This window comes from Scylla paramamosain, chromosome 5 (genome assembly GCF_035594125.1).
Source record: "Scylla paramamosain isolate STU-SP2022 chromosome 5, ASM3559412v1, whole genome shotgun sequence".
Taxonomy (NCBI): Eukaryota; Metazoa; Arthropoda; class Malacostraca; order Decapoda; family Portunidae; genus Scylla; species Scylla paramamosain.
In genome coordinates this window covers 15134192-15157385 of record NC_087155.1, presented here as the reverse complement: position 1 = coordinate 15157385, position 23194 = coordinate 15134192, and the positions used below count along the sequence as shown (strand labels likewise).

Below are 23194 nucleotides of genomic sequence, written 5' to 3'. Positions count from 1 at the left end.
ATCAACATGACCTAAACAAGTGTCTGTCCTTCAAATAAACATTCAAACCTTTTGTTTCACCAGATTACTTTTTAATTGTTTATTTAAACTAATTTACATACATAAATATAAAGAATAAACAAAAAAATAAAATCCCAAAAACAAATAACCCCTTAAAAAAAAACAATAAAACCAAAAAAATCTCTTTGGGTTGGGTTTTATCTTTTTTAGCCCAGGTTTTTCCCAACTCTGGTTTATGCAGGGCAAGTCTAAGGTGAGGCCAGAGAAAGTGAAGGCAGAGGAGGCACAACAGAAGATCGGAAAGTTGATGTGCCGTCCACCGTAATGCATGTGTTTATATTCTGTATTAATTTTTATTTGGTGCTCTTGTTGCGTTCCAGACAGTGACAGTTTACGGAGGGCAAGTCTAAGGTGAGGCCACGCCAGCCTGTCACATTTTCTTCAAACTTTACGACCGTCGGTATCGGTGGAGTGAAAAATTACTGCCCATTCCAAAGTATCGGAGAGGAAGTATTGTCTCGGTAATGAGAAGCAGCACAGGTCTAGGAAAAAAGATATTGGAATCGGTATAAGAGAGAGAGAGAGAGAGAGAGAGAGAGAGAGAGAGAGAGAGAGAGAGAGAGAGAGAGAGAGAGAGAGAGAGAGAGAGAGAGAGAGAGAGATTAGGTAAGGATGTCACAAACCTGTACTTCCTCTCACGTAACCTCACTTCTGTTTCTCACTATCTTTCTTCAGGTGCCTTTGAAACTATCTGCCAGCCGCCAGCCACAGAAAACGAAGGAGACGGCAATGGTAAACGGATATATTACGGCCCATTGTTGTCCTTACTCTGAATTCAACTGAAGAATATGATTGACTAAGATTTGTCCATGAACTGTCAATATCTTTATTTTATTTTATTTTTTTTCACGTGTTGAGGATTTGATTCGTGCAACTAATGTAAAGAAAGTCACCTTCACCCACCAGTTGTGTGTGTGTGTGTGTGTGTGTGTGTGTGTGTGAATGACCGAACCAAGACTGAAACATCCGATTCACTACACAGATATTTGATCTCTGAAAGCTTTCCTTAACCGTCACAAGTAGCGCCAGGTCACAAGTAGCGCCAGGTCACAAGTGTATTCCCTGAAGCTGGAGAAAGAGTGTTGGAGTGCACCAAGTAAACACGAACCACCACGGGACGAAGTGATCCCGAAATGATTGAATGACTGAATGACTTCAACACCAAAAGATTTTCCGAAGAGCCTCAAAAGAACCTGCAAAACATTTAGATACAAGGAACAACAGAAAAAAAAAAATGTTCTACTCACGATGAGGTCAGCGATGGCGAGGTGCAGCAGCATGAAATTAACCCTCGATTTGCGATGTTTTCTTCCACTCCCAAGGATGGCTCGTAGCACGCACAGGTTGCCGATGAGGCTGATGAAGAAGAGGCAGGAGTAACACGTGATGAGCAGGATGTGGCCGTCGTTGAAGCGCATATCAATGGGGAGTGACCTGCTATCGTTGTACACGTTGTACGAGGAGTCATTGGCGGCGGCGTCGTACGAGGTGAGATTGTGGGGCCGCGGGGTGAGGTAGTCCAGGCGCCCGGCAAACGTGGGTGCCTCCTGCGTCCCACTACCGCCGCCATCATCATCCAAGGACACATTCCACGGCAGGTTGGGCTCGATCTCCACATTGTTGGGCTTGAGCAGGAGGTCCTCGGGGGAGTCACTGCCGGCCCACGATTCCCCCATCACAAGGTACTTGGACGCCACCTGCTCGCCGGCCTGACCAGACAGGTACTGAATTCCGGAACGGTTCATAGCGATGCGTCAACAGACGTTCCTCAGTCAATGTAAAAGCCTCCTTCCCACGTTACCGCCGCCCCAGACGCGGCGTGTGTCTGGCGGGTCGAGGCAGACTCACCAGCGCTTGGCAAGATGCAGTGTATCGCCAGGTCGGTGGGTGACAGCCATCTCCGTGCCTTCACTGTATGCCGTGTCCCAGTCAGGCCTCCACACAGCTGTGATCACACACAGCACAAGGAACAGACGCCTCTCTCAACCACGGAATCTCCTACGGCTCTTTTGTGAGACTTGCATGCACGTTATCTGGGTTCATGGTAATAGTTTCCTCACATTTTCACTTCTTCACACTTCACTATCCTTGAGCCAGCTTGTGTGTATGCTTAGAGCTTACTTCACGTCTCCTGAACACTACTTCCCTCAGGTGTCTCGCGCCCTCACGCTTTATCTGTGAAAGGAGAAAGAACACATTACCTGATGACAAGAGAACAGTGCTGGGATGCTTCGTATTGGTACCAAGGTAAACAAGAGTCGGAATTATCATTATGGATATTGATATTTGTGTGTGTTTGTGAGTATGTTTTGGTCTCTCTCTCTCTCTCTCTCTCTCTCTCTCTCTCTCTCTCTCTCTCTCTCTCTCTCTCTCTCTCTCTCTCTCTCTCTCTCTCTCTCTGAGATAGGACACGTGCTCCTCGCTTCCTTTCCTTGATAAAGTCATGTCAATAAAAGCCGGCCAGCATAAGATACTGATTGCTTTCTGTACTGCACAAGCGAGAGAGAGAGAGAGAGAGAGAGAGAGAGAGAGAGAGAGAGAGAGAGAGAGAGAGAGAGAGAGAGAGAGAGAGAGAGAGAGAGAGAGAGAGAGAGGGCGTGTATAAGGACTATTAGAGTACGTCAGACCAAGAGACCTCACCGCTATACCACATGAAAGAAAAATAAATGAAAATAGATTTCGGCGAAGCGTGAACGAAGGAGAGCATCATTTTCCGCAACTCAGAAAGGGAAGGAGTGATTATTTAGAAAGAAAGTGGACCATGAATAGTGAATCAGGAAGGGAACAACAAAAGTTGAAAAAAGAAGAGCCAAACAGTTATAAAAGGAAAGGAATAGTTGAAAAGGAAGAGAGAAAATTCAATGCATTAAAAGCAATAGAAAAAAAATAGAAAAAAATACAGGAAAAGATGAAGAAGACTACATTAAATGAATAAATTGAACTGGAACAGAGGACCAGAAATAGAGGGAGAGAAACTGAGGAACAAGAACAGAATGCAAAAGAGGAACAGAGGAAGAGAAATCAGGAATAGAGAAACAGGAATAGGGGGAACAGTAAGGCATGAATAGATGAACGGAACTGGAAACGAGCAGCAGGAATCGAAAAGGATTATGTACAGTATTTTGAACTAATATATAGAGAAATATGGAAAATAACTTGGATTTTTATAAATAAAGATTCATTGTGTTTTCAATTACGAAACCACAATAGATAAACAAAAAGTCAGACTACAACACTCCCACTTAAACGAAGATGGTAATTAAATATCAATAAACACTACACCAATTCACTCTGTTCAATACACTTCATCATACTCCTACGTTCAAGAGACTACTTACCACTAACTTCAACCTTCAGTTCTATACAAGGCAGGGAATAAATGTCTCTCTCCGCGGCTCTGGATAACGGGGTAATTTCGTCCCATATAGTTCCCTCTACGCCTTAAGTTCAAGGATCTGTTTAGTGTTAATTGGCCAAGTCTCGTCTGCAGTTTCCCAAAATAGCGAAAAGCGGGGCACTCTCTCCTAATGCATCCTCTGAATGTTTGATGCACCGAGTCTGGATGGATGCTGCTATTTTTTTAGATATGCTGCTTTGTTTTCTTGTGTGGTGTGAAAGGTCGAGTGAAGGTGTGTGTGTGTGTGTGTGTGTGTGTGTGTGTGTGTGTGTGTGTGTGTGTGTGTGTGTGTGTGTGTGTGTGTGTGTGTGTGTGTGTGTGTGTGTGTGTGTGTGTGTGTGTGTGTGTGTGTGTGTGTGTGTGTGTGTGTGTGTGTGCGTTATGTATGTTTGCTTGTCTGTCTGTTTACCTGTCTCCTTGTCTCCTTGTCTCTATTCCCGTGAACTTCCAGCTGACCTAAACTACAATAAACTCGCCAGCAACAGCATCATGTTGTCCCGCAGCTCCCACAAGATCAGTACAGGGGAGCACCAACTACAGCGCACTATGCCGTGATGGAACAGGTAATCTGTCTAATGGGCCTTCCATCCCTCGCCACCGCCAGCTAAGTGACGGGCCCTGTGACCAAGCGTGAATACTCGTACTTTGTTCCCGCTCCTCTCCCCTGCCTGTTCCGTCAGCTTTGATTAGTTCTGCTGGGGCGCTAATGAGAGAGAGAGAGAGAGAGAGAGAGAGAGAGAGAGAGAGAGAGAGAGAGAGAGAGAGAGAGAGAGAGAGAGAGAGAGAGAGAGAGAGAGAGAGAGAGAGTACATGTTTCTTTTCACTGGTGTCTTGTTTTGTCGCTTCACGAACAGAGACAAACACACGGTGATGTAAATTCCAATATAAATTCCGATATACACAGGCACATTCAGAGGACAGAGTCTCTCTCTCTCTCTCTCTCTCTCTCTCTCTCTCTCTCTCTCTCTCTCTCTCTCTCTCTCTCTCTCTCTCTCTCTCTCTCTCTCTCTCTCTCTCTCTCTCTCTCTCTCTCTCTCTCTCTCTCTGTCTACCGGTGTTGTGTGTGTGTGTGTGTGTGTGTGTGTGTGTGTGTGTGTGTACATTTTAAAGCTACAGTAATCCAAGGTATTAAAATTCAGACGCAATACAACATAAGCCTTAGAATGATACGCTTGTGGACTGCCTTTCATACTGGAGTCCTTTTAATGTGTACTTGTTTGCGTGTTTGACCCAGAGCAGAAGTATTCATCGTCTCAGCCTCCGATCATTAAAGTTTAAGCTGGTATCTCCATTTTTGCCATGACCGAAATGTCTGTTTTTTTTTTTTTTTTTTTTTAAGTTCTGTTTTTGACTTCAGATCGAATGGATGTGTGTGTCTATCTTCCGACTTTAAAGGACAGTTACAATCACTACTATAGATATGCACACTTGAGGTCCACTAAATGAGTCAAACACGGAGAGGATTTTAGAGGTGCAATTTTATTTACTTCAGATCGAGTCGTACAAGTGGGTGTGCAATTTTAAGACTTCGAAAGCAGTAAACATATTCATTTCGTCAACGTCACTCAATATGATGCCATGCGTGGGAAGGCGAGTTTCCTGCCGTGAGTGGGCGTGCAGACCTTACGATAATTTTCTCGAGATGACGTTAAGTTGTGTAATTTAAGGCTTCCCAATACTGAGTTTCCTGCCATGCGCTGTATGGTAGAAATTGCAATAACTTATTTGAGATGAAATTGTGTTGTCGTTAAACCTTCTGATAGTGAGCTTCCTTCCATGCGTGGGTGTCTAGAAAGTGCAATTTTACGTGAAATAAAGTTGTGTTGTTGTTTTTACCACTACTGACTTTCCTTCCACTGCGGGAAAAATGCATAATTCAAACACACGAAATATGTTGGAGGAGATTCTATAAACTGTAATATCTCACTTCTGCTCGAGTGAATAAAATGACCGCTTCATCAACGCTTCAGTTCAAATTCGCATTCTTTAACGCATTATTCTCTATCAAGATTATTTTAAAAGCTCACTGAGATAATTAATTGTGGTACTATGAACTGTTTTTTCCTTTTGATGGCACGCAATCCTTGCTAATCTATCAATGAAATCATTAAAAAACACAGACAAAAACTGCTGCATCTCTCACAACAGCCTGTTCACTCTTTCACTGATAGACAATTTCTTCCCGTAATTACTTGCAAGTGTGTGTGTGTGTGTGTGTGTGTGTGTGTGTGTGTGTGTGTGTGTGTGTGTGTGTGTGTGTGTGTGTGTGTGTGTGTGTGTCTATGTGTACGTATTAGAATCTTAGATGATTTTGTAAATTAAAAGATAAAACTTCCCTCCTACTGTGTCTCTTCATATTTTCTGTCAATCCATAAAATAATCTTACAATAATTCGAAAGATAACAAAAATGTCCGTAACTGTAAAAGGATTAAAAGTAGTCGAAATTAGATACCGAAACGTTTAGGAACACAACCCTTATCTTTTCCCAGCTAGTGACTTGTGACATTAAACCTTTAACTATTACGGCAGTCGTTTTTTAACATAGAGACCACGGTAAGAACTATCTAGATGGACATCAAGAAAAAAGAAGAGAACATAAGGTTAATTTCATCTTGCTTAAGCTACAGAAGTTCGCACGTAAGAGACTGATAAAAAAAAAAAAAAAAGAAAGAAAGAAAAGTACGTGGATGGAATAGCGAGAGCAGTGGGAAGTGGAAGCAGGACTGGACATCTGCTACAAGTTGCCCAGAAAGAAACAGAAAAGTGTGGCTTTCTATGATCGCCAACGTCTGTAGGGGCGCAGCAGCTCGCTAAAGTAAGAAACAAAAAAAGTCTTAAATTTGTAGTTGATTATGAAAAAAAAAAAAAAGATTGACAAACAGTGAAAGGGCTGATCGTCGACTTCAGACCACAAAATGAGAATTCCGACCTTTCAAGTCCATTTCCAACAAGTCATACGTGGGACTGTGTGAGGGAACTTGCAGCCTCACTCAACCACGCCTGGCAGATTCCTCAGTGTCCCGCAATTCACATAAGTTGGTCACAAGGTACGAGGCACTCAGGTGGATGATTGACCGCCTCTGGTTGGTGAACTTAATTCGTTGGACTGAGGTTTACTGGCGCCCTGTATGTCTTCACAACTCTCTTGTCGCTCCACGAGACCTCCAAACTGCATCGCTAACTTCAACTCGAGTGAAAAATGTAAATAATATAATAATAATTGCTTGTGTGTGTGTGTGTGTGTGTGTGTGTGTGTGTGTGTGTGTGTGTGTGTGTGTGTGTGTGTGTCCTTTTCTACTTCACGCTTATCCCACAATATTTTCTGTTCCTGAGTGTTCTGCTCTTAGTGTGATGGTGATGTGTTATAGTGGTAATGGTGGTGGTGGTGGTAGTTGTAATGCTACAGGCGGTGCTAATGGCGCTGTTTCTGAGCCTTTGTTGTGTTGTAAAGCCTGGAGTGCGGCTGTATTTTTTTTTTTCTTTTCCGGCTGCTGTTACGTGTCTGGAGTTCTGGATGTATTGTAAAGGAAAGTATAGATAGATGGATGGAGGGAGGGAGAGTTGCAAGAGTAGAGGGAGGAACGGATAGATGAATGGAAGAATGGAGGAATAGATAGATTGATAAATGAAATTGTTGAAGAATGAATGGATGGACGTACATAAGGATAAATAAATAGATTGATGAGTGGATGGATGGAGAGAAAGATAGATGAACTGAATGGATGAATGGGGAAAGATAGATGGATGGGTGGATAGATATGTGAAGGAATGAATGGATGAATGTGTATGGAAGGGATAGATGGACAAATGAATGAGAAGAGGAATGGATGAAGAGAAGAGAAATAGATGGATCGACCGGTGGAAAGGCAGAGTAGTAGATGGATGTGGAAGGATTGATAAAAGGGTGAATTGGTGAAGCAGTGAGGCAGTGGGTTATGGGATACACACTCTCTTTGCTTTTTATCGATGGAATGAATGATTTATTATAGACTTATATCACATTAACCCACATTCATTCGTTAGCTGATTAAATCGACGAAATGCGAATCCCGAGTTGCTTAAAATTCCAAACTTAAATGCAGAAACTTGACTCATCACACATTCTTATTAAAACTGGACTTTTTTCTTAATTGTTACGTTGTTTTTCCACTTCGTCCAAATTGCCCATTAAAATCGTTTTTTTTTTTAATTGGGGCTTTGGTTTTTCATTTCCTACAAATTCCTCATTAAAAATATATTCTTTCCTTTCTTTACTTAACTGGATCTTTTTTTTTTTATTTCCTCCAAATTACACATCAAAACCATTTCTTTTTTTTTTTTTTATCCTAACTGGGACTTTGCTTTTCCTCTTCTTCCAATTTTGTTGTTGCATTTTAATAGAGATGCTGACGAATTGCCAATAAGTGCAGTCTCCATTTATTGCCCATGTGAATTACTGGACCAACCTCAGTGTTGTCCCCTGCATTTTTTTTTTTAAGCACAATATGCATGATTGCTTGATTTGAATGATTGCTGAAGTTTTAGAATGTAAAATATGTGTGAATCTGACAAAATGTTTTACTTTATTTAATACTGCAAAAAGTTTTTCGATAAATAAGCCATAAATTGTCATAATTATTATCATTATGATTTTATTATTACTATTATTATTATTATTATTATTATTATTATTATTATTATTATTATTATTATTATTATTATTATTATTACTATTATTATTATTATCATTATTATTATCATTATTATTACCACCATCACCACTTCCACCACCACCACCACAACCACCACCACCATTATTGTCATCACTTATACAACCTATCCCTTCTGTCCTTTCCTAACACTTTCACGCTGTACATCCACAGGTCTTGAGAGATCAGCAGAAATCAATGTGCAAGTCCTTGGGATTAAACGAGAACATGGGATTTTTTCTAAATCTTATAGTTCTGAGAATCCTTTCATATGAGGAAGAAACGCAAATCTCCTTAAAGAATTGCTACAACTTGCATAGTCATGTAAGCCCATCAAAGAACACTTAATCTGCATTCTTTGCTTCAGCGTCTCTCAAGAATGTAATAAAACAGCACCCATAAAGGATACGAACTCCAAGATGGCCAACATTTATTTTTAATGATTTTTCTCCAGTCATGATGTAACTCGTTAAATTTTCCATGGTTTACAGCATTAAGTCTCCAAATGACCTATTAGAAAAAATTCGTTACACAAGCATTCGCTCTCCCTCCCTCCCTCCCTCTCTCTCTCTCTCTCTCTCTCTCTCTCTCTCTCTCTCTCTCTCTCTCTCTCTCTCTCTCTCTCTCTCTCTCTCTCTCTCTCTCTCTCTCTCTCTCTCTCTCTCTCTCTCTCTCTCTCTCTCTCTCTCTCTCTCTCTCTCTCTCTCTCTCTCTCTCTCTCTCTCTCTCTCTCTCTCTCTCTCTCTCTCTCCCTCTCTCCCTCCCTCCCTCCCTCCCTCCCTCCCTCCCTCCCTCTCTCTCTCTCTCTCTCTCTCTCTCTCTCTCTCTCTCTCTCTCTCTCTCTCTCTCTCTCTCTCTCTCTCTCTCTCTCTCTCTCTATATATATATATATATATATATATATATATATATATATATATATATATATATACTTGGACCTAGATAATGGAATACATTGCCTACTACTATCATCACCTCTGAAAGCCTGCACCTTCTTAAATCTAGACTTACTGAGTTCCTTTTAAGTGATTGTCAGTCATTGTTATCATATTACGTTTTTAATTACTCTTATCAATGTTGATCAGTTTTTATCTCAATAATTTCTTTTAAGAAGTTTTTCAAATTGTACTAATTTACTTCATAATTTAGCTGTCAGTTTTATTTAATTTATGGGTATATGCGTGTACATATCGATGTATACATGTGTCAATGTACGTATATGTGTATGAATGTGTGTGTGTGTGTGTGTGTGTGTGTGTGTGTGTGTGTGTGTGTGTGTGTGTGTGTGTGTGTGTGTGTGTGTGTGTGTGTGTGTGTGTGTGTGTGTGTGTGTGTGTGTGTGTGTGTGTGTGTGTGTGTGTGTGTGTGTGTGTGTGTGTGTGTGTGCTGATAATTTTATATCTTAATTATGACTATCTATGTAAACTGGTTTGTAAGAATAACCATGCTTCATGAACTAAATAAAAAACTGAATCTCTCTCTCTCTCTCTCTCTCTCTCTCTCTCTCTCTCTCTCTCTCTCTCTCTCTCTCTCTCTCTCTCTCTCTCTCTCTGACTATCTATCTATATATCTATCATTTTATTTATCTTTTTCATATATCTACCTATGTATTTGTCTGTGTCTACCTTTCTGCCTGTCTGTCTGTCTGTCTGTTTGTCTGGCTATCTTACTTTTAAATAAACCGTAAAAATAAAACGTAGACGTCTTTATTTTAAGCACTAATTCTATTCTTGGTACATCATTCAGAGGTGAGCTGCACTCTATGATCATTTGAACTCATCAGTTAATGGATGGATAGACAGACTGAAGATAAATAAGAGAGCGACTAGGAAAATTAAGAAGAAGAAAACTACCACAAGGACTCTCTCTCTCTCTCTCTCTCTCTCTCTCTCTCTCTCTCTCTCTCTCTCTCTCTCTCTCTCTCTCTCTCTCTCTCTCTCTCTCTCTCTCTCTCTCTCTCTCTCTCTGTTCACTTCACCCGCACATTTCCCCAAACTGCGGCACTCCATAACATGATTACCAGCGACGTTTTTTACCTGGGTGGACGAATCAATCTGTGCAACTTGTACCTGAGCGGGCCGTCCCTCGCGTCCCAGTTCCGTCTCCCTATTACTGGGTCCGGCACACGTGGAATAGAGAAATATAGGTCGAGGATACGTGAATGGTTTTAGTTTGAGTGAAAGCATGTGGTGTAAGTTGTGGTGTGTGTGTGTGTGTGTGTGTGTGTGTGTGTGTGTGTGTAGAGGTCGAGGATACGTGAATGGTTTTAGTTTGAGTGAAAGCATGTGGTGTAAGTTGTGGTGTGTGTGTGTGTGTGTGTAGTGGTGTATATTTACATAGTTGATATACAGTGCATGTTATATACAAGCAGGATTGTTTTATGCTGGGACAACTAATGGGTAAGTATACTTCTTTTTTGTTATGTAATTGATTTTGTATTCATTTGTGCCTTTCTATCGCAATGAAATGCTCCTTTTTTTTTTTTTTTAATAAGCTAAGTGTGTGTGTGTGTGTGGTGTGTGTGTGTGTGTGTGTGTGTGTTGTGTGTGTGTGTGTGTGTGTGTGTGTGTGTGTGTGTGTGTGTGTGTGTGTGCGCACGCGCGTGTGCGCGCGTGCGTGCTGGAACATGCCCTAAAAAGAGTGCAGAGTGGGTGGATGAAGTTATGAAATGTGATAGAAGAGCTTTGTGGCTGGGAGAGCCCTGAGTGGGAGGTTGGGGGACAGAGCGGCAGGGGAAAGAAAGAAAGAAAGAAAGAAAGGGCACCAAACCCATCTCCTCCACCCCAAACTTAATCTGCGCATTCCTCCTCCCACCAGTTTCTTTCCCTCTTCACTTCCCACACGCCGAGCAATTTATTCACCCACAAAAAAAAAAAAAAAAAATGCATTCCAATTCCATATATAATTACCGACGAGTCAATTCTTAGGTTGCGGAGATTAAATAATTTCCCTGAAGCCCTTGTGTAAAGATCAATGTTGATTACACCTCTTCCAATACCGTCCATGTTCGTCCAAGTTTTTCTTTTCTCCTCTTCGTTATAACTTTCCTGTAAGACTCAGTGAACTATGTCCATAATGTAAACAACCCTGCTTGTCGCAGGAGAAAATTTTAATGTTTCATGACTCAGTATGACGCCAAAAGCACCAAAGAGAGAGGACGAGTGTGGAACAAATTCACTTCTTGGGAAAGGTTGTGTTGCTGCCAGGGAGAAGCCACGGTCAGACAGCCAGACCTAGGACCATATTCTGAAACACTTTTGCACCGCACCTCCACAACATTTAAAAGGTTTTCGTTGAAGTTACACGGGATTTTAAGAATTTTTATTTTTTTATGGTTCAAAAGACACGACAACTCATCTGTATGGCGTCTGAAAATAGTCGTGGTGAGAAAACAAAACATTTCTGAATACGGTTCCTAGACAGACGGGAAACAATAATGCGAGGAAGATGGATGTTATGATATATGATTCTAAAAGTGCACTAATTAAAGGCTTGTTAGCAAAGACGCCCTGAGGTTTTGGGGAAGATGGTAAGAATGAGAACGAATGAAATAGTCTGGGTTTGCAGGGATAAGGTGACTGGATGTTTACTGCTGTTAAATCGCTGAATGTGTTAGACTGTTCTCAAGCATAAAGAAATATTCCAATGCAAGTATTGAGTATTATTTTGAAAGACAACACAGATAGTAAAATGAGGAACTGAACACCAAAAAGTTGTCAGTGTCTGTAGTTTATGTAGTGAATGTGTTTGCTTTATAATTTCATGTAGGGTGACTAGAAATGTGTTATATAGTGCTATTTGTAATCAAAACGGTAAAAATTCAAGAACGCCACGATGTTTGTGTAATGGTAAGCAGAATTCACTGCGTCCCTCTTTCATTAATTAGTTTTCAGCAAGATCTAACCAGAATAGCAGACAGGAACAGCCCTCATGTTTCCTAGATCCTGGTTTTCCCGCATGTGATAAGAACCCTTTCATATTGCCAGCAAGCCACGCCACAAAATGATCGAGTTTCAAAGACTGCTTCCCATCCTTTAATTCCACCGCTCACTGACCTACTGACAACATTTTCTCATTTCATTTTGTGCTGCAGAAAGTTGTGAGTCTTCCTTCCCTTTGCAAGTATTACACAAGTCTGGTTCTGCTGAAAAACAAGACTGGATAACGCTGCCTCGGATGCCGCGTTTTGTCAGCCTCAATTTGTCTTCTCAAAGCTGCCATCGTGGAGGACTTTTCTTGTTATACATGCACGAGTGTAGTTTTAAGAATATTGCGAGTAATAGGAGCGTCTCTGTGCCGTTAAAAGACTATCAAGCAAAAGAACAACAAAGGAGAAGGAAAAAAAAGAGGCGAGAAAACACTAACCAACATTGATATAGCAAGATTATGATGCTGCTTCATTATAAGAAAACGAAAAAAAAAAAAAACTAGCTCCTGCGTTTTCCTCTCCGTTTTCTCTTCCAAGTCTTACAGCTGCACTCCCTGGCGGGCCAACAGTACAGGAAAACGAGGCCAGAATTACGAAACAACGAAATGTTGCAGTCAAAAAGGAGCAAGAGACTGGCGTGTGCATTGCAGGGCCCCACATTAAGGCTGATCTGATTTGCTGTGAAGAGGAAGTGGTTCCCTGTCTTTTTTTTTTCCCCTGAACTCTTCTCTTTGAATACCTCGCCCATGTATGAGGAACTGGGGCACTGGTGATTATGTTGAGGCTGGTAATGATGAAGCTTGTTTTTCATGCTTGCTCATATACACACGCTAACTACACACACACATACACACACACACACACACACACACACACACACACACACACACACACACACACACACACACACACACACACACACACAGAGAGAGAGAGAGAGAGAGAGAGAGAGAGAGAGAGAGAGAGAGAGAGAGAGAGAGAGAGAGAGAGAGAGAGAGAGAGAGAGAGAGAGACAAATCCATCCATCCATCTATCCATCCATCCATCCATCCAAATAGACAGACAGCAGGACAGACGTACTGAAAGACCGACTGACTGACTGACAGACAGATTGATAGACAAACTGAGTGCTTGGCATACTGGAGGCATGACAAATACTGTCAACACATGGACAGATAAAGAGGAAGGTCATCACAAAAACATTTCAAGGCCAGCCATTTTTTTTCCTGAACACTGCCAAAAGAGAAGCAAAACACACCCCAATGAGTCTTCCAGTATCTCATAAGCTACCACATTACACTACACTAGGTACCCTTTTCCCCACCATTCAAAGCGTCTACATTAAAATACATATTAGTCGTCTACAGATGCACGAGGGAGGTTTCAAGACATATCCTCCACTTTCTGATGATTCTTTTTTTTAACTTTCTTTTGGGACTGGCATCTCACTGAGCCCTCTTTTTTCGTTTCTTTTGTTGCTCATTGCCCCTTGCCCCTCTTATATAAAACGAATGTCTTTGTGTACCGTTCCCATTCTTTGTGTTTCATCCCAACCTGTCATCCGCAACACCACACTACCAGTTGACTGACCAGGAAAAAATATTTATAGATCAGTCCCCTCTCTCCCTCTACAAGCCTTATCACAACAGCCCATTCTCTCTCTCTCTCTCTCTCTCTCTCTCTCTCTCTCTCTCTCTCTCTCTCTCTCTCTCGTCTCTCTCTCTCTCTCTCTCTCTCTCTCTCTCTCTCTCACACACACCCCCTTTTGTCGCCACCACAGCATATTCAGGAGTAAATTTTGTATACTTTTGTTCCCAGTTTTCATCAGTGAACGGGGTTTTCATATTTGTGAGAGGAGGAGGAGGAGGAGGAGGAGGAGGAGGAGGAGGAGGAGGAGGAGGAGGAGAGGAGGAGGAGGAGGAGGAGGAGGAGGAGGAGGAGGAGGTAGAGAGAGAGAGAGAGAGAGAGAGAGAGGAGAGAGAGAGAGAGAGAGAGAGAGAGAGAAGAGAGAGAGAGAGAGAGAGAGAGAGAGAGAGAGAGAGAGGCCCATTCTCTTTACATTACTATGGAAAAAAAATAACACCAATATATAAAAACAAAAATAATAACAAAACATAAAAGTCACACAGTAACAAAAACTCTCTCTCTCTCTCTCTCTCTCTCTCTCTCTCTCTCTCTCCTCTCTCTCATCTCTCTCTTCTCTCTCTCTCTCTCTCTCTACTCTCTCTTCTCTCTCTCTCTCTCTCTCTCCAGTCTCTCTCTCTCTCTCTCTCTCTCTCTCCAGTACATATTTCAAAAGACAATTATGCTCGGAAGCCTTGACTGGAATGTAAAGATACACGGAAAAGAAAACGGAGATGTGGGGAAAGCCAGAAAAAAAAAAGAAGCTACGTGGACAGGAAAACCCAAGGAAAGAAACACGAAGCACACACTCCTGTCCACTGAAGGAAGGAAGGAAGGAAAGAAGGAAAGAATGAAAGAAAGAAGAAAAAATGGAAAGGAAAACTTGTACGCGCACATTCTGAATGGCACTGCTGTGCTGGAAGACTGAAACACACGAAACAGAATGGGGGAGAGGTCCTTTTGTGTGTGTGTGTGTGTGTGTGTGTGTGTGTGTGTGTGTGTGTGTGTGTGTGTGTGTGTGTGTGTGTGTGTGTAACGGATAGAAAGAGAGGAAGGCAGACAAAAAAACAGGAAAGCCAACAGGAAAAAAAAAAGAAATGAAAGAAGAAATATTTTAAAAAGGTGTAAACATAAAATTAGAAAGAAAACTCATAAAAAAAAGGGGGTTCATGCTCGCCAAATGTGAAATATTTTATGCATCTTGTGTTGCTTCCATCAAAAATTTATGCTGCTTCATACCAGCAACTCAAACCAAGCGTTTATCACCACCATGCCTCCGTCATACAAAACCGTTTCATGCAGCTTTCCCTTCTGCACTTACCACACGCAATTAATGTTAAGTGTCGTAAAAACTAAACAAGATGCAAATCTTTCTTTGAGCGTTTACCCACATGCAACTGATATTAACCCCCTTTTACTTAAACAAAATGCAAACCAGGAACAGGAAAATATTAGAGGAAAAATGCACCAGAAAACCACCAACCAAGGATGTTGGAAAATTCAGGAAAAATGCACCAGAAAACCACCAGCCGAGGATGTTGGAAAATTCATTAATGTCACGCTATTTACGAAAACATTTTACCACCAAGCGAGAATAGAGATTAGGTATTGCGGATGATGTGAGTGAAAGCCAACTACGATGAAGGAGTTGGAAATATAAGGGAGTAAGGCAGTGAAGTGGATGATTCCTAAAACACCTGAGAGGGAGTAACGGCTGAGGAGACAATCGAGTTTGTGGAGATTGTCATGGAGAAGTTTAAGACAGCGAAAGAAGACGAGAAAACAATAAAAAAAAAATCTCAATTACTAGATGATGCACAGCTCGAAGCCTGCAGCAAGTGAAGGTATTCAGTCCCTTAATGGCCTGACACAAGCAGCACATGTTGCAGAGCGGCCCGCGTGTTAGAATAGAGGCCAGCATTCTCAAGCATTTTGGCACTTTATATCGAATACAGGCTCTGGAGGGAATCATGTGGCTTTCCAAGGGTGCTCTCATGATACCCAGCATCAAGGAAAGGAAAAACACCTATGGAGAACCAGTCTAATTACTTCTGCAGCCCTTGAAAACTTATCTTTATAAAATCCAAAAAGTGTTTAAAAATATGGACCAGAATGAATCCAATATGATAAATGTTTGCGAGGAGGAAGACGCGCGATGCTATTAGTACTTGTATTACTGAAGACGCCAGTCCTTCCAATTACTGCTGGTATGTTACGGTATTTCAGATAACCTGCCTCTCCTTAACACAGTCCTGATGAGACTTTCAATTACTGTTGGTGCTTCACGCATTCCAGAGAGCGGTGTAGCACCCACTACACAGCAGGAGCAGTAAAGAAGACAAATACTGAGTCCTCGTATAGTACAGAGGCACCTAGCAGGGCTCGTCCATCCCTGACAGGGCAGATACTCCCCTTCCTCGCCGCATCGACAAAAACTGAAAACGAAAGTTACACCATCTGCAGCTGCTGATTACTGGGCCGATTTGTGGAGTCACAATAACTGATATAAGTATTATCATATCATATCAGTAACTGATAAGATATTTGCAAAATTAATACCTGGAAGGATGTAAGAAAACTTCTTTTCAAGGACACTTCTTAGTATATGCATACGAGAATAAAAGCGAGGATAAAAAGCACTGAGAAAGCTGCGAAAAAATTATAATTAGTAGGAGATGATTCTGAAATATTACCTGACGAATGCTCTTTCACTGTTGGGTGGCGCTGCGTCCGTATACGAGAATAAGAAATAAAGAATACTCCAAGAAAACTGTAATGAGTACGAGATAACTCTGAAACATCACCTCACGAGCGTTTTCTTTCACTATCGGCTAGCGCTGCGTCCGTCTGTTATTCGTGGCTGGGAAAGACACACTAAAGGCTCTGAGAGACAGTCAGGTGGCCTAGACTGACTCGCAATGACTCGATCGTGCTTGCTTCCTTAATTCCAAATGTTAGGGTGATATCAATGCTAATGCCTCAGTTACCAAGCTGACGGTTAGTTTCTAAAATTCTCTGCTGTTGGGTTTCAGGCACGACTCATTTCTTTCTCTTAAATTTCTCCCTCCACGAAGTAAAAATAACGCCTCAGCAGATTACGTTTTTTTTTCTTTCTAACTTTTACACAACTGCGGAGAAGTCAAGCATATAAGAGGAGGGGAATAGCTACCAAACGTTAATACGATAAAATATGAGGTGAACACGAAAGGCTAGAGATGGATTTCAAAGAAGGAAAATTATCAAAATATTTTTTATGGAAGCAGTCATCGAGTTTTCATCGTCATTACATCCAACAGTCGCATGATGTGGATATGCTGGAAACAGTTCATGATTGTATGACTGTGCCTTGTGTCCTTAATCTCCACCGCAGGTAACACGCACGCACGCACGCACGCACGCACGCACGCACGCACACACACACACACACACACACACACACACAACACACACACACACACACGACGCAATCACCATTACGACAGAATGAACAGAAAAAAAACTTAGGAATGCTTGGGTGGAGCTGCGGTGTCGTATCTCAGAATGTTTATAAACTAAATGCAACCAATACTTCAGTAATCTCCGCTTCCAGACACTCCCGCTGCGTCTTGAAGTTACTCTCGCGAAGTGACGAAGCACAGAATCTCCCGTAATCTAGAACATCACTGAAGCGAAGGTGAAAATATAACGCCATAAGGTTTTGTGACTCAGAACCTTAACAGTTTATACTGCTAAAAAGGAATATACTCGTGTACATATTCCCAGCTTTCCTTGGTGTTGAAGCATAACGAGTGTATCTTAATTCAATATTCGTGCAGGTGCTAATCAAAGCGTGAAGATGGAAAGTGATGCACAGGCTTTTACGATATGTATCCAGCCTTTGTGCACCAAGGCTGACAGGGCAATGCTTGGAGTTGGCCGAGCGGATGAATCTTGCACACATATTACGAGACGAGTGCAAAACAACGCGTGGCTCAGTGTTCTGCTAATTAGATTATACTAGTAAATGTTACTGTGTTCGGAAAAAAAAACCCGGGTAGGGAGATTAATGAATCCAATGACTTCACGTTTTTTTCCCTCTGCATTTGCTATGCAAATAAAAACTAATTAATGCCGCTTTTTAAATGTCATTCTCTTTCTATACCAAAAAAAAAAGCAATAGGTAGGTACGCGGGTGCTAGTTACTTTTATTCTCTTCCTACATCTCTATAATTTAATATTGCAGTGCAGCTTATCATATAAAAAGATTAAGTGGACAGGCAGGTATTAGTTATTTCTTTTTGCTTACATCGATTATTTAGATTATATAGTGTAGCTTATCACAAATAAAATAGGTAGATAAAGTTATTTCCCTTTACTCTCCTACAGTTCTTCATTCGCATTACACAGTGTAGCTCACATAAAAGTTTCATTAAGGCCAAAAGTTCTGCCGAGTATTTGTTTCTTCCCTCGCATTCCTTGTATTTAGAAAATAATAAGGACAAAATTGAACGGCTGAGGTAATTCCAGTCATCATATCACAAGCCTTTATGAATATCAAGAGAGGTGAACCAACTGTTGTACCAAATGCTACGTGAATTCATCTGAATTAAATTGCACTTTTCTTTTTTTTTTAATATTCAGAGATAATATTATATGAAAACCTCCTGATTAAGGAATATGTGTCTTTTTTTTTTCTTTCATGTACAAAAACGATCACTTGACTTGATTAAACTCATCCTATTAATAGCACAGTTATGATTAAACTACTCCACTCTCTTCCACTGTTTGCGTTACCCTGCAATTCCACGTCCTCTTATCTGCTCCTTATAAAACCTGAAAAAAAAATGGACTTGAAGTAAATAATTATAATAAAGTAATAAAAAAAAAAAGTAATTGAGTCGTGAACGAGAAAGCAGCCAGTCAGCGGTCAGCTTGTAAACTTGCAGATACTCGTTGCAGCTTCCAGAGAGCAAATGGTATCAGTAATAAAAATGAAAATAAAAACCGCAATAGTAGTGGTAGCACATGTAGTAGTGGTGGTAGTAGTAGTAGTAGTAGTAGTAGTAGTAGTAGTAGTAGTAGTAGTAGTAGTAGTAGTAGTAGTAGTAGCAGTAGCAGTAGTAGTAATAGTAGGACATCTTGCTTCTGTTGTTGTTGCTACTGTTGTTGTTGTTGTTGTTGTTGTTGTTGTTGTTGTTGTTGTTGTTGTTGCTGTTGTTGTTGGTTGTTGCTGTTGTTGCTGTAGTACTAGTAGTAGTAGTAGTAGTAGTAGTAGTAGGAATAGTGGTGGTGGTGGTGGCGGTGGATGTGGTAGAGGTGGTGTTGGTACTGGTATTAGTTAGTGTCGTCGTTCTTGAGCCCCTATACATCATCCTACACTTTCATAAACTTTTACACGGCACCCTTGTCTCCTACATCATCCTCAGCACCACTCGCATTCTTGCACGGAAACCAAAATTTTCAAGAACATGTGCCCTCACTTTTTTTTCTTCACTTCCTGCATACCTTCCTTACTCACATTCCTGAGTGCCGAGATTAAATTGAAGTCATGAATTTGCGCAGCACGAAAGTAGAGAACATGCTATCCCTTCTCCTTTGTTGTTATATGAGGGAGAGAGCACGAGAAAAAATGAATCTGAGAAAAAAGATATGAAAAAAAAACAGTTCTCAAACCTTAGAATAGGCAAATGAATGGAAAACATTTAGTAGTCAGTTAATAGCGAGTTTTAAAACAAGAATAGACAACTTTATGGATCGGTGATGATTTGGTGGATGATAAGCATGTTTTATACAGGGTCTGCCACGTGCAGGTCTAATAACAACTTGCAGCTTCCATTACCTTCTTATATTATTAGAAAAAAAAAAGAAATTAAATCCGTGTATTCATCAACGTATGTGAATCTTTAACGCTTTTTCCCCCATAATAACTATTTCTGTTAATCTTTATATTACCCAATGTATGATTAATTAAAAGCAACATTTAAATACGCGTGACAATATTTTCATGTCCTTTATTTTTCTTCGTTCAGAATGTGAGGTGCAATGTCGACACACTTCAGATCAACTCTCACCTATCACGGCCTCTTCGCTCCGTCGCGCACGAGATCGACCTCCCAGTGCCTGGAGGCAAGAAAGCCAGCCAGACAGAAACCTTTGCACAACCAAGCCACAGAGATCGATCCACAGGGGTGTCCTCAAGCCGCCGTGGATGAGAAGAAAGGCAGGGAAAGAAAGGCACAGGGAGGGGAGTTAAAAACAGATGCGAAGGAAGGGAGTAGAGACCTGTCACACTTTTTTTCTAATCTTTGCATTGGATGATAAAGAGTAAATGTGACGAAATGTTTGATGGTTCTCTCACGCCAATTATGCTCTTCATCATTTTCTTCCTTTTTCTTTCTCCTACTTCTACTCCTCCTTTTCTTCTTCCTTCAAGCTCTTCAGCCAGTCTTCATAACAGCTCTACAATCTTAGATGCTACTCATTCTTGCTCGGTTCAGCATAACAGGTCTTCAGGAGGATGCTGTCCCGCCAGTACCTCAGTTATCTAGTTAGTCAGTCAATAAATTAGTTGTTAGTAAATTAATTAGTTAATTCATTGGTTAGTTAATTAGTTAGTCAGTCAGATAGGTAGTTAATAAGTTAGTTAGTGTTAAATAGTCTGTCAGTTACTGGAATAGTTTATAATTCCCTCATTTATTCATTCAGTCATTCAGATAGTTAATTAGTTACTTCCTTCAGCTATCACACAGACGAATACCTAATTAAGATTCCGCTAGTGATTGATCTCAAGAAACTTCAAAGCAAAGTGTTGGTAACTTCTCGCATCATGAGGCAGGAGGAAATAAGGGAAGGAAGAGGGCAAATTCCGAGGTAATGTGGAATAAATGAATGGTGGCAGTGGAGATAATGAGACGAGTGACAAAGTGGAGTGCAGCTGAGGGAAAGGTGTGTGTGTGTGTGTGTGTGTGTGTGTGTGTGTGTGTGTGTGTGTGTGTGTGTGTGTGTGTGTGTGTGTGTGTGTGTGTGTGTGTGTGAGAGAGAGAGAGAGAGAGAGAGAGAGAGAGAGAGAGAGAGAGAGAGAGAGAGAGAGAGAGAGAGAGAGAGAGAGAGAGAGAGAGAGAGAGAGAGAGAGAGAGAGAGAGAGAGAGAGAGAGAGAGAGAGAGAGAGTGTGTGAAAGCCTTTATTCAATTTATTTAAACACCACTCCATTTCAGCACTACATCAATATTATCTGTACGCTATGCCATGCACCACATACCCTCGCAAACCATCACGTTTCAACAGGCAGGCGATTAAAAAAAAGAGCAGCAGCAACAACCGCAGCACCGCCACCGCCACCTCCACCACCACCAGGCCGCCCGCCTGACAAACTGCACAAGGGATGAGATGAGATGCATGCAAACACGTGAATTACCTTGTGCTACTCACAATCTTCGACTCTCCTCCGCATGAATATAAGTATATAAAAGTAAGCTATTTTTGGCAATCCTTTAAAAGTATCTCACGCTGCCAAGTCCTTCCATGTATTTATTCGGTGCTTTGTCAATGGCTCCCGTGCGTCGTTGGTTTCCTGTGTACCTTCATTCAAATTTAAATTATACACATAAAAATAAAAAGAAATGCAATGTTTTTTTTTTTTTCCTGCTATGTAATTTGAGAGCAAACAAGTTTTAAGACAAAAAGGTTGATGCAGCTATTGTAACTGCCCTAAGTAAGGACATTGTATATCTTCTTCCGTAGATATGCTTGGAGTAAGGAGCCTCACAGGGCGTAGGAATATGCACAATAGCTTTTCCTGTAGGCAACATCAAATTAACAAAAACGGGCGCTGTAACCTGGTAAGGAATGTGGGCAGCGTTCCACATTACATAGACGAGCACTGTAGTCACGCAGTTCCCACACATTCTCACGGACACTGTAGCCTAGATGAGGGAAACAAACCAGCAACGTAGGCTTGCAGGTAACAAGGAAGGGCACTGCAGTAACTATTGAACGAGCCCTGTAACTTCGCAGGGGGAATTACGGTAACAAACACAGGCATGAATGCACACGTATCACGTCTCCCAAACTCATGTACCCTTCCCTCCACACCCGATGCATCTCATTGACAACAACACGTCTGTGATGGCTGCAGCTCCCGCCCCAGAGAAACTATTGCCAAACTTGCGTCCCGAATACTCCACTAATGACACCGAACTACGCACACACACGCGCAGGAAAGCATCTCACCCCCGCCCACCTTCCAAAAGTAACCGCAACACCAAACAACAATTCCGAACATCACGAACCTCACGCTTCAGACGCGCCTGATAAAAGAAATGGATGTTGTTCTCTTCATACATTAAAAGTGCAGCCCCGCGTCTCGTGCAGCTCCCGCCCGCCGCCTCCACTCCGCTGATGACATCCTCCGGGCGACACTGATGAAAGACGTATTCATCCTTAATAAACAGAAAGAAAGGCGGCCCAGGGAGCTCAGAAAATCTTTATTGTGGTTAGGGTTACAAAGTATCGGATGATTTTTTAAATAGTTGGGTGCTCTCCGCTAGAGTGTCTTTTACTTCACTGGACTTAAGACTGACTGCTAAGTGTGCTAATGGATGGTTTAGATAGATATATGAGGAATAGAATGAGGTGATTCCTGCCTTTGATCACCAGAGCTTTCCTTTTTCAATCAGCGAGATGTTAAACCAGAAAGGACAGACATTTTCTTATTACTTACATACCTAAGTGATTATTTACACACACACACACACACACACACACACACACACACACACACACACACACACACACACACACAATTCCCAGGACACTGCGAAATATCACAGTGAGTTTACGTGCAGGAAAAAATGCGTAGGGTAGACAGCTCGTATTTCAGGGGAAGAAAAAAGCAAGTGTTGGTGTCGCAGTGATCAAACGAACACAGCGGCGGCTTCCCATTCCCTCAGGCAGACAATATACAAATATTCCACTATAAAAATACGCACCTCTAATCCCCAGTAACCCTTCAGCAATTCACACAAGCTCACACGAGGCGAGGGATGTTGGAGCGCCGCTAAAATAACAAAACGGGAGCTTCCATTCTCCATATGAAAAGCGTTTTGCCGCACGAGTAAACACAATGCAAAGTTTCCATCTTCTATATTCATACACATTTGATTCTGCCCGCCCGTTTCCTTTCCGCAACAGACAGGCAATGACGCAACGAGGCTATAAAGAATATAAAATCTTCTTTGCTCTCAGCTTTCAGACCACAATGCCTCTGTGACTGCAGCGTAACACTTTTCATGACCGCATCGCTCGTGCTTTGCGCCAAATGATATTGTTGTGTCGCCATGACCTTGTTTCATTTTCCTCGACTTTGGTGCTGAAATACTCAAGAGAGGAGTGTAAGGATATTAATATCTAGGTATTCATATGTCTATGCGTATCGTCTCTTCCTTATGTCACTATTTTTTTTTTCTTTGTCATGTATCTATCATTCTGCCCACTTCTGTCCGTCTTTGTCTGTCTGTCC

General features: G+C 41.5%; 1 protein-coding gene across 5 annotated transcripts in view; it reads right to left on the bottom strand.

Annotated features, from left to right (window-relative positions):
- Positions 1-23194, bottom strand: part of LOC135100577 (adipokinetic hormone/corazonin-related peptide receptor variant I-like) — a 382588-nt gene that overhangs the window by 181520 nt on the left and 177874 nt on the right. For 4 of the 5 annotated variants that reach the window (XM_064003594.1, XM_064003598.1, XM_064003597.1 and 1 more), the window contains one exon: positions 1308-2235. In XM_064003594.1, coding sequence (XP_063859664.1) covers positions 1308-1805 — 498 coding nt within the window. In that variant the 5' untranslated portion in view covers positions 1806-2235. Of the gene's footprint in view, positions 1-1307; positions 2236-21965; positions 22095-23194 lie in introns of all 5 variants that reach the window. The other variant, XM_064003596.1, reaches the window with a different exon arrangement.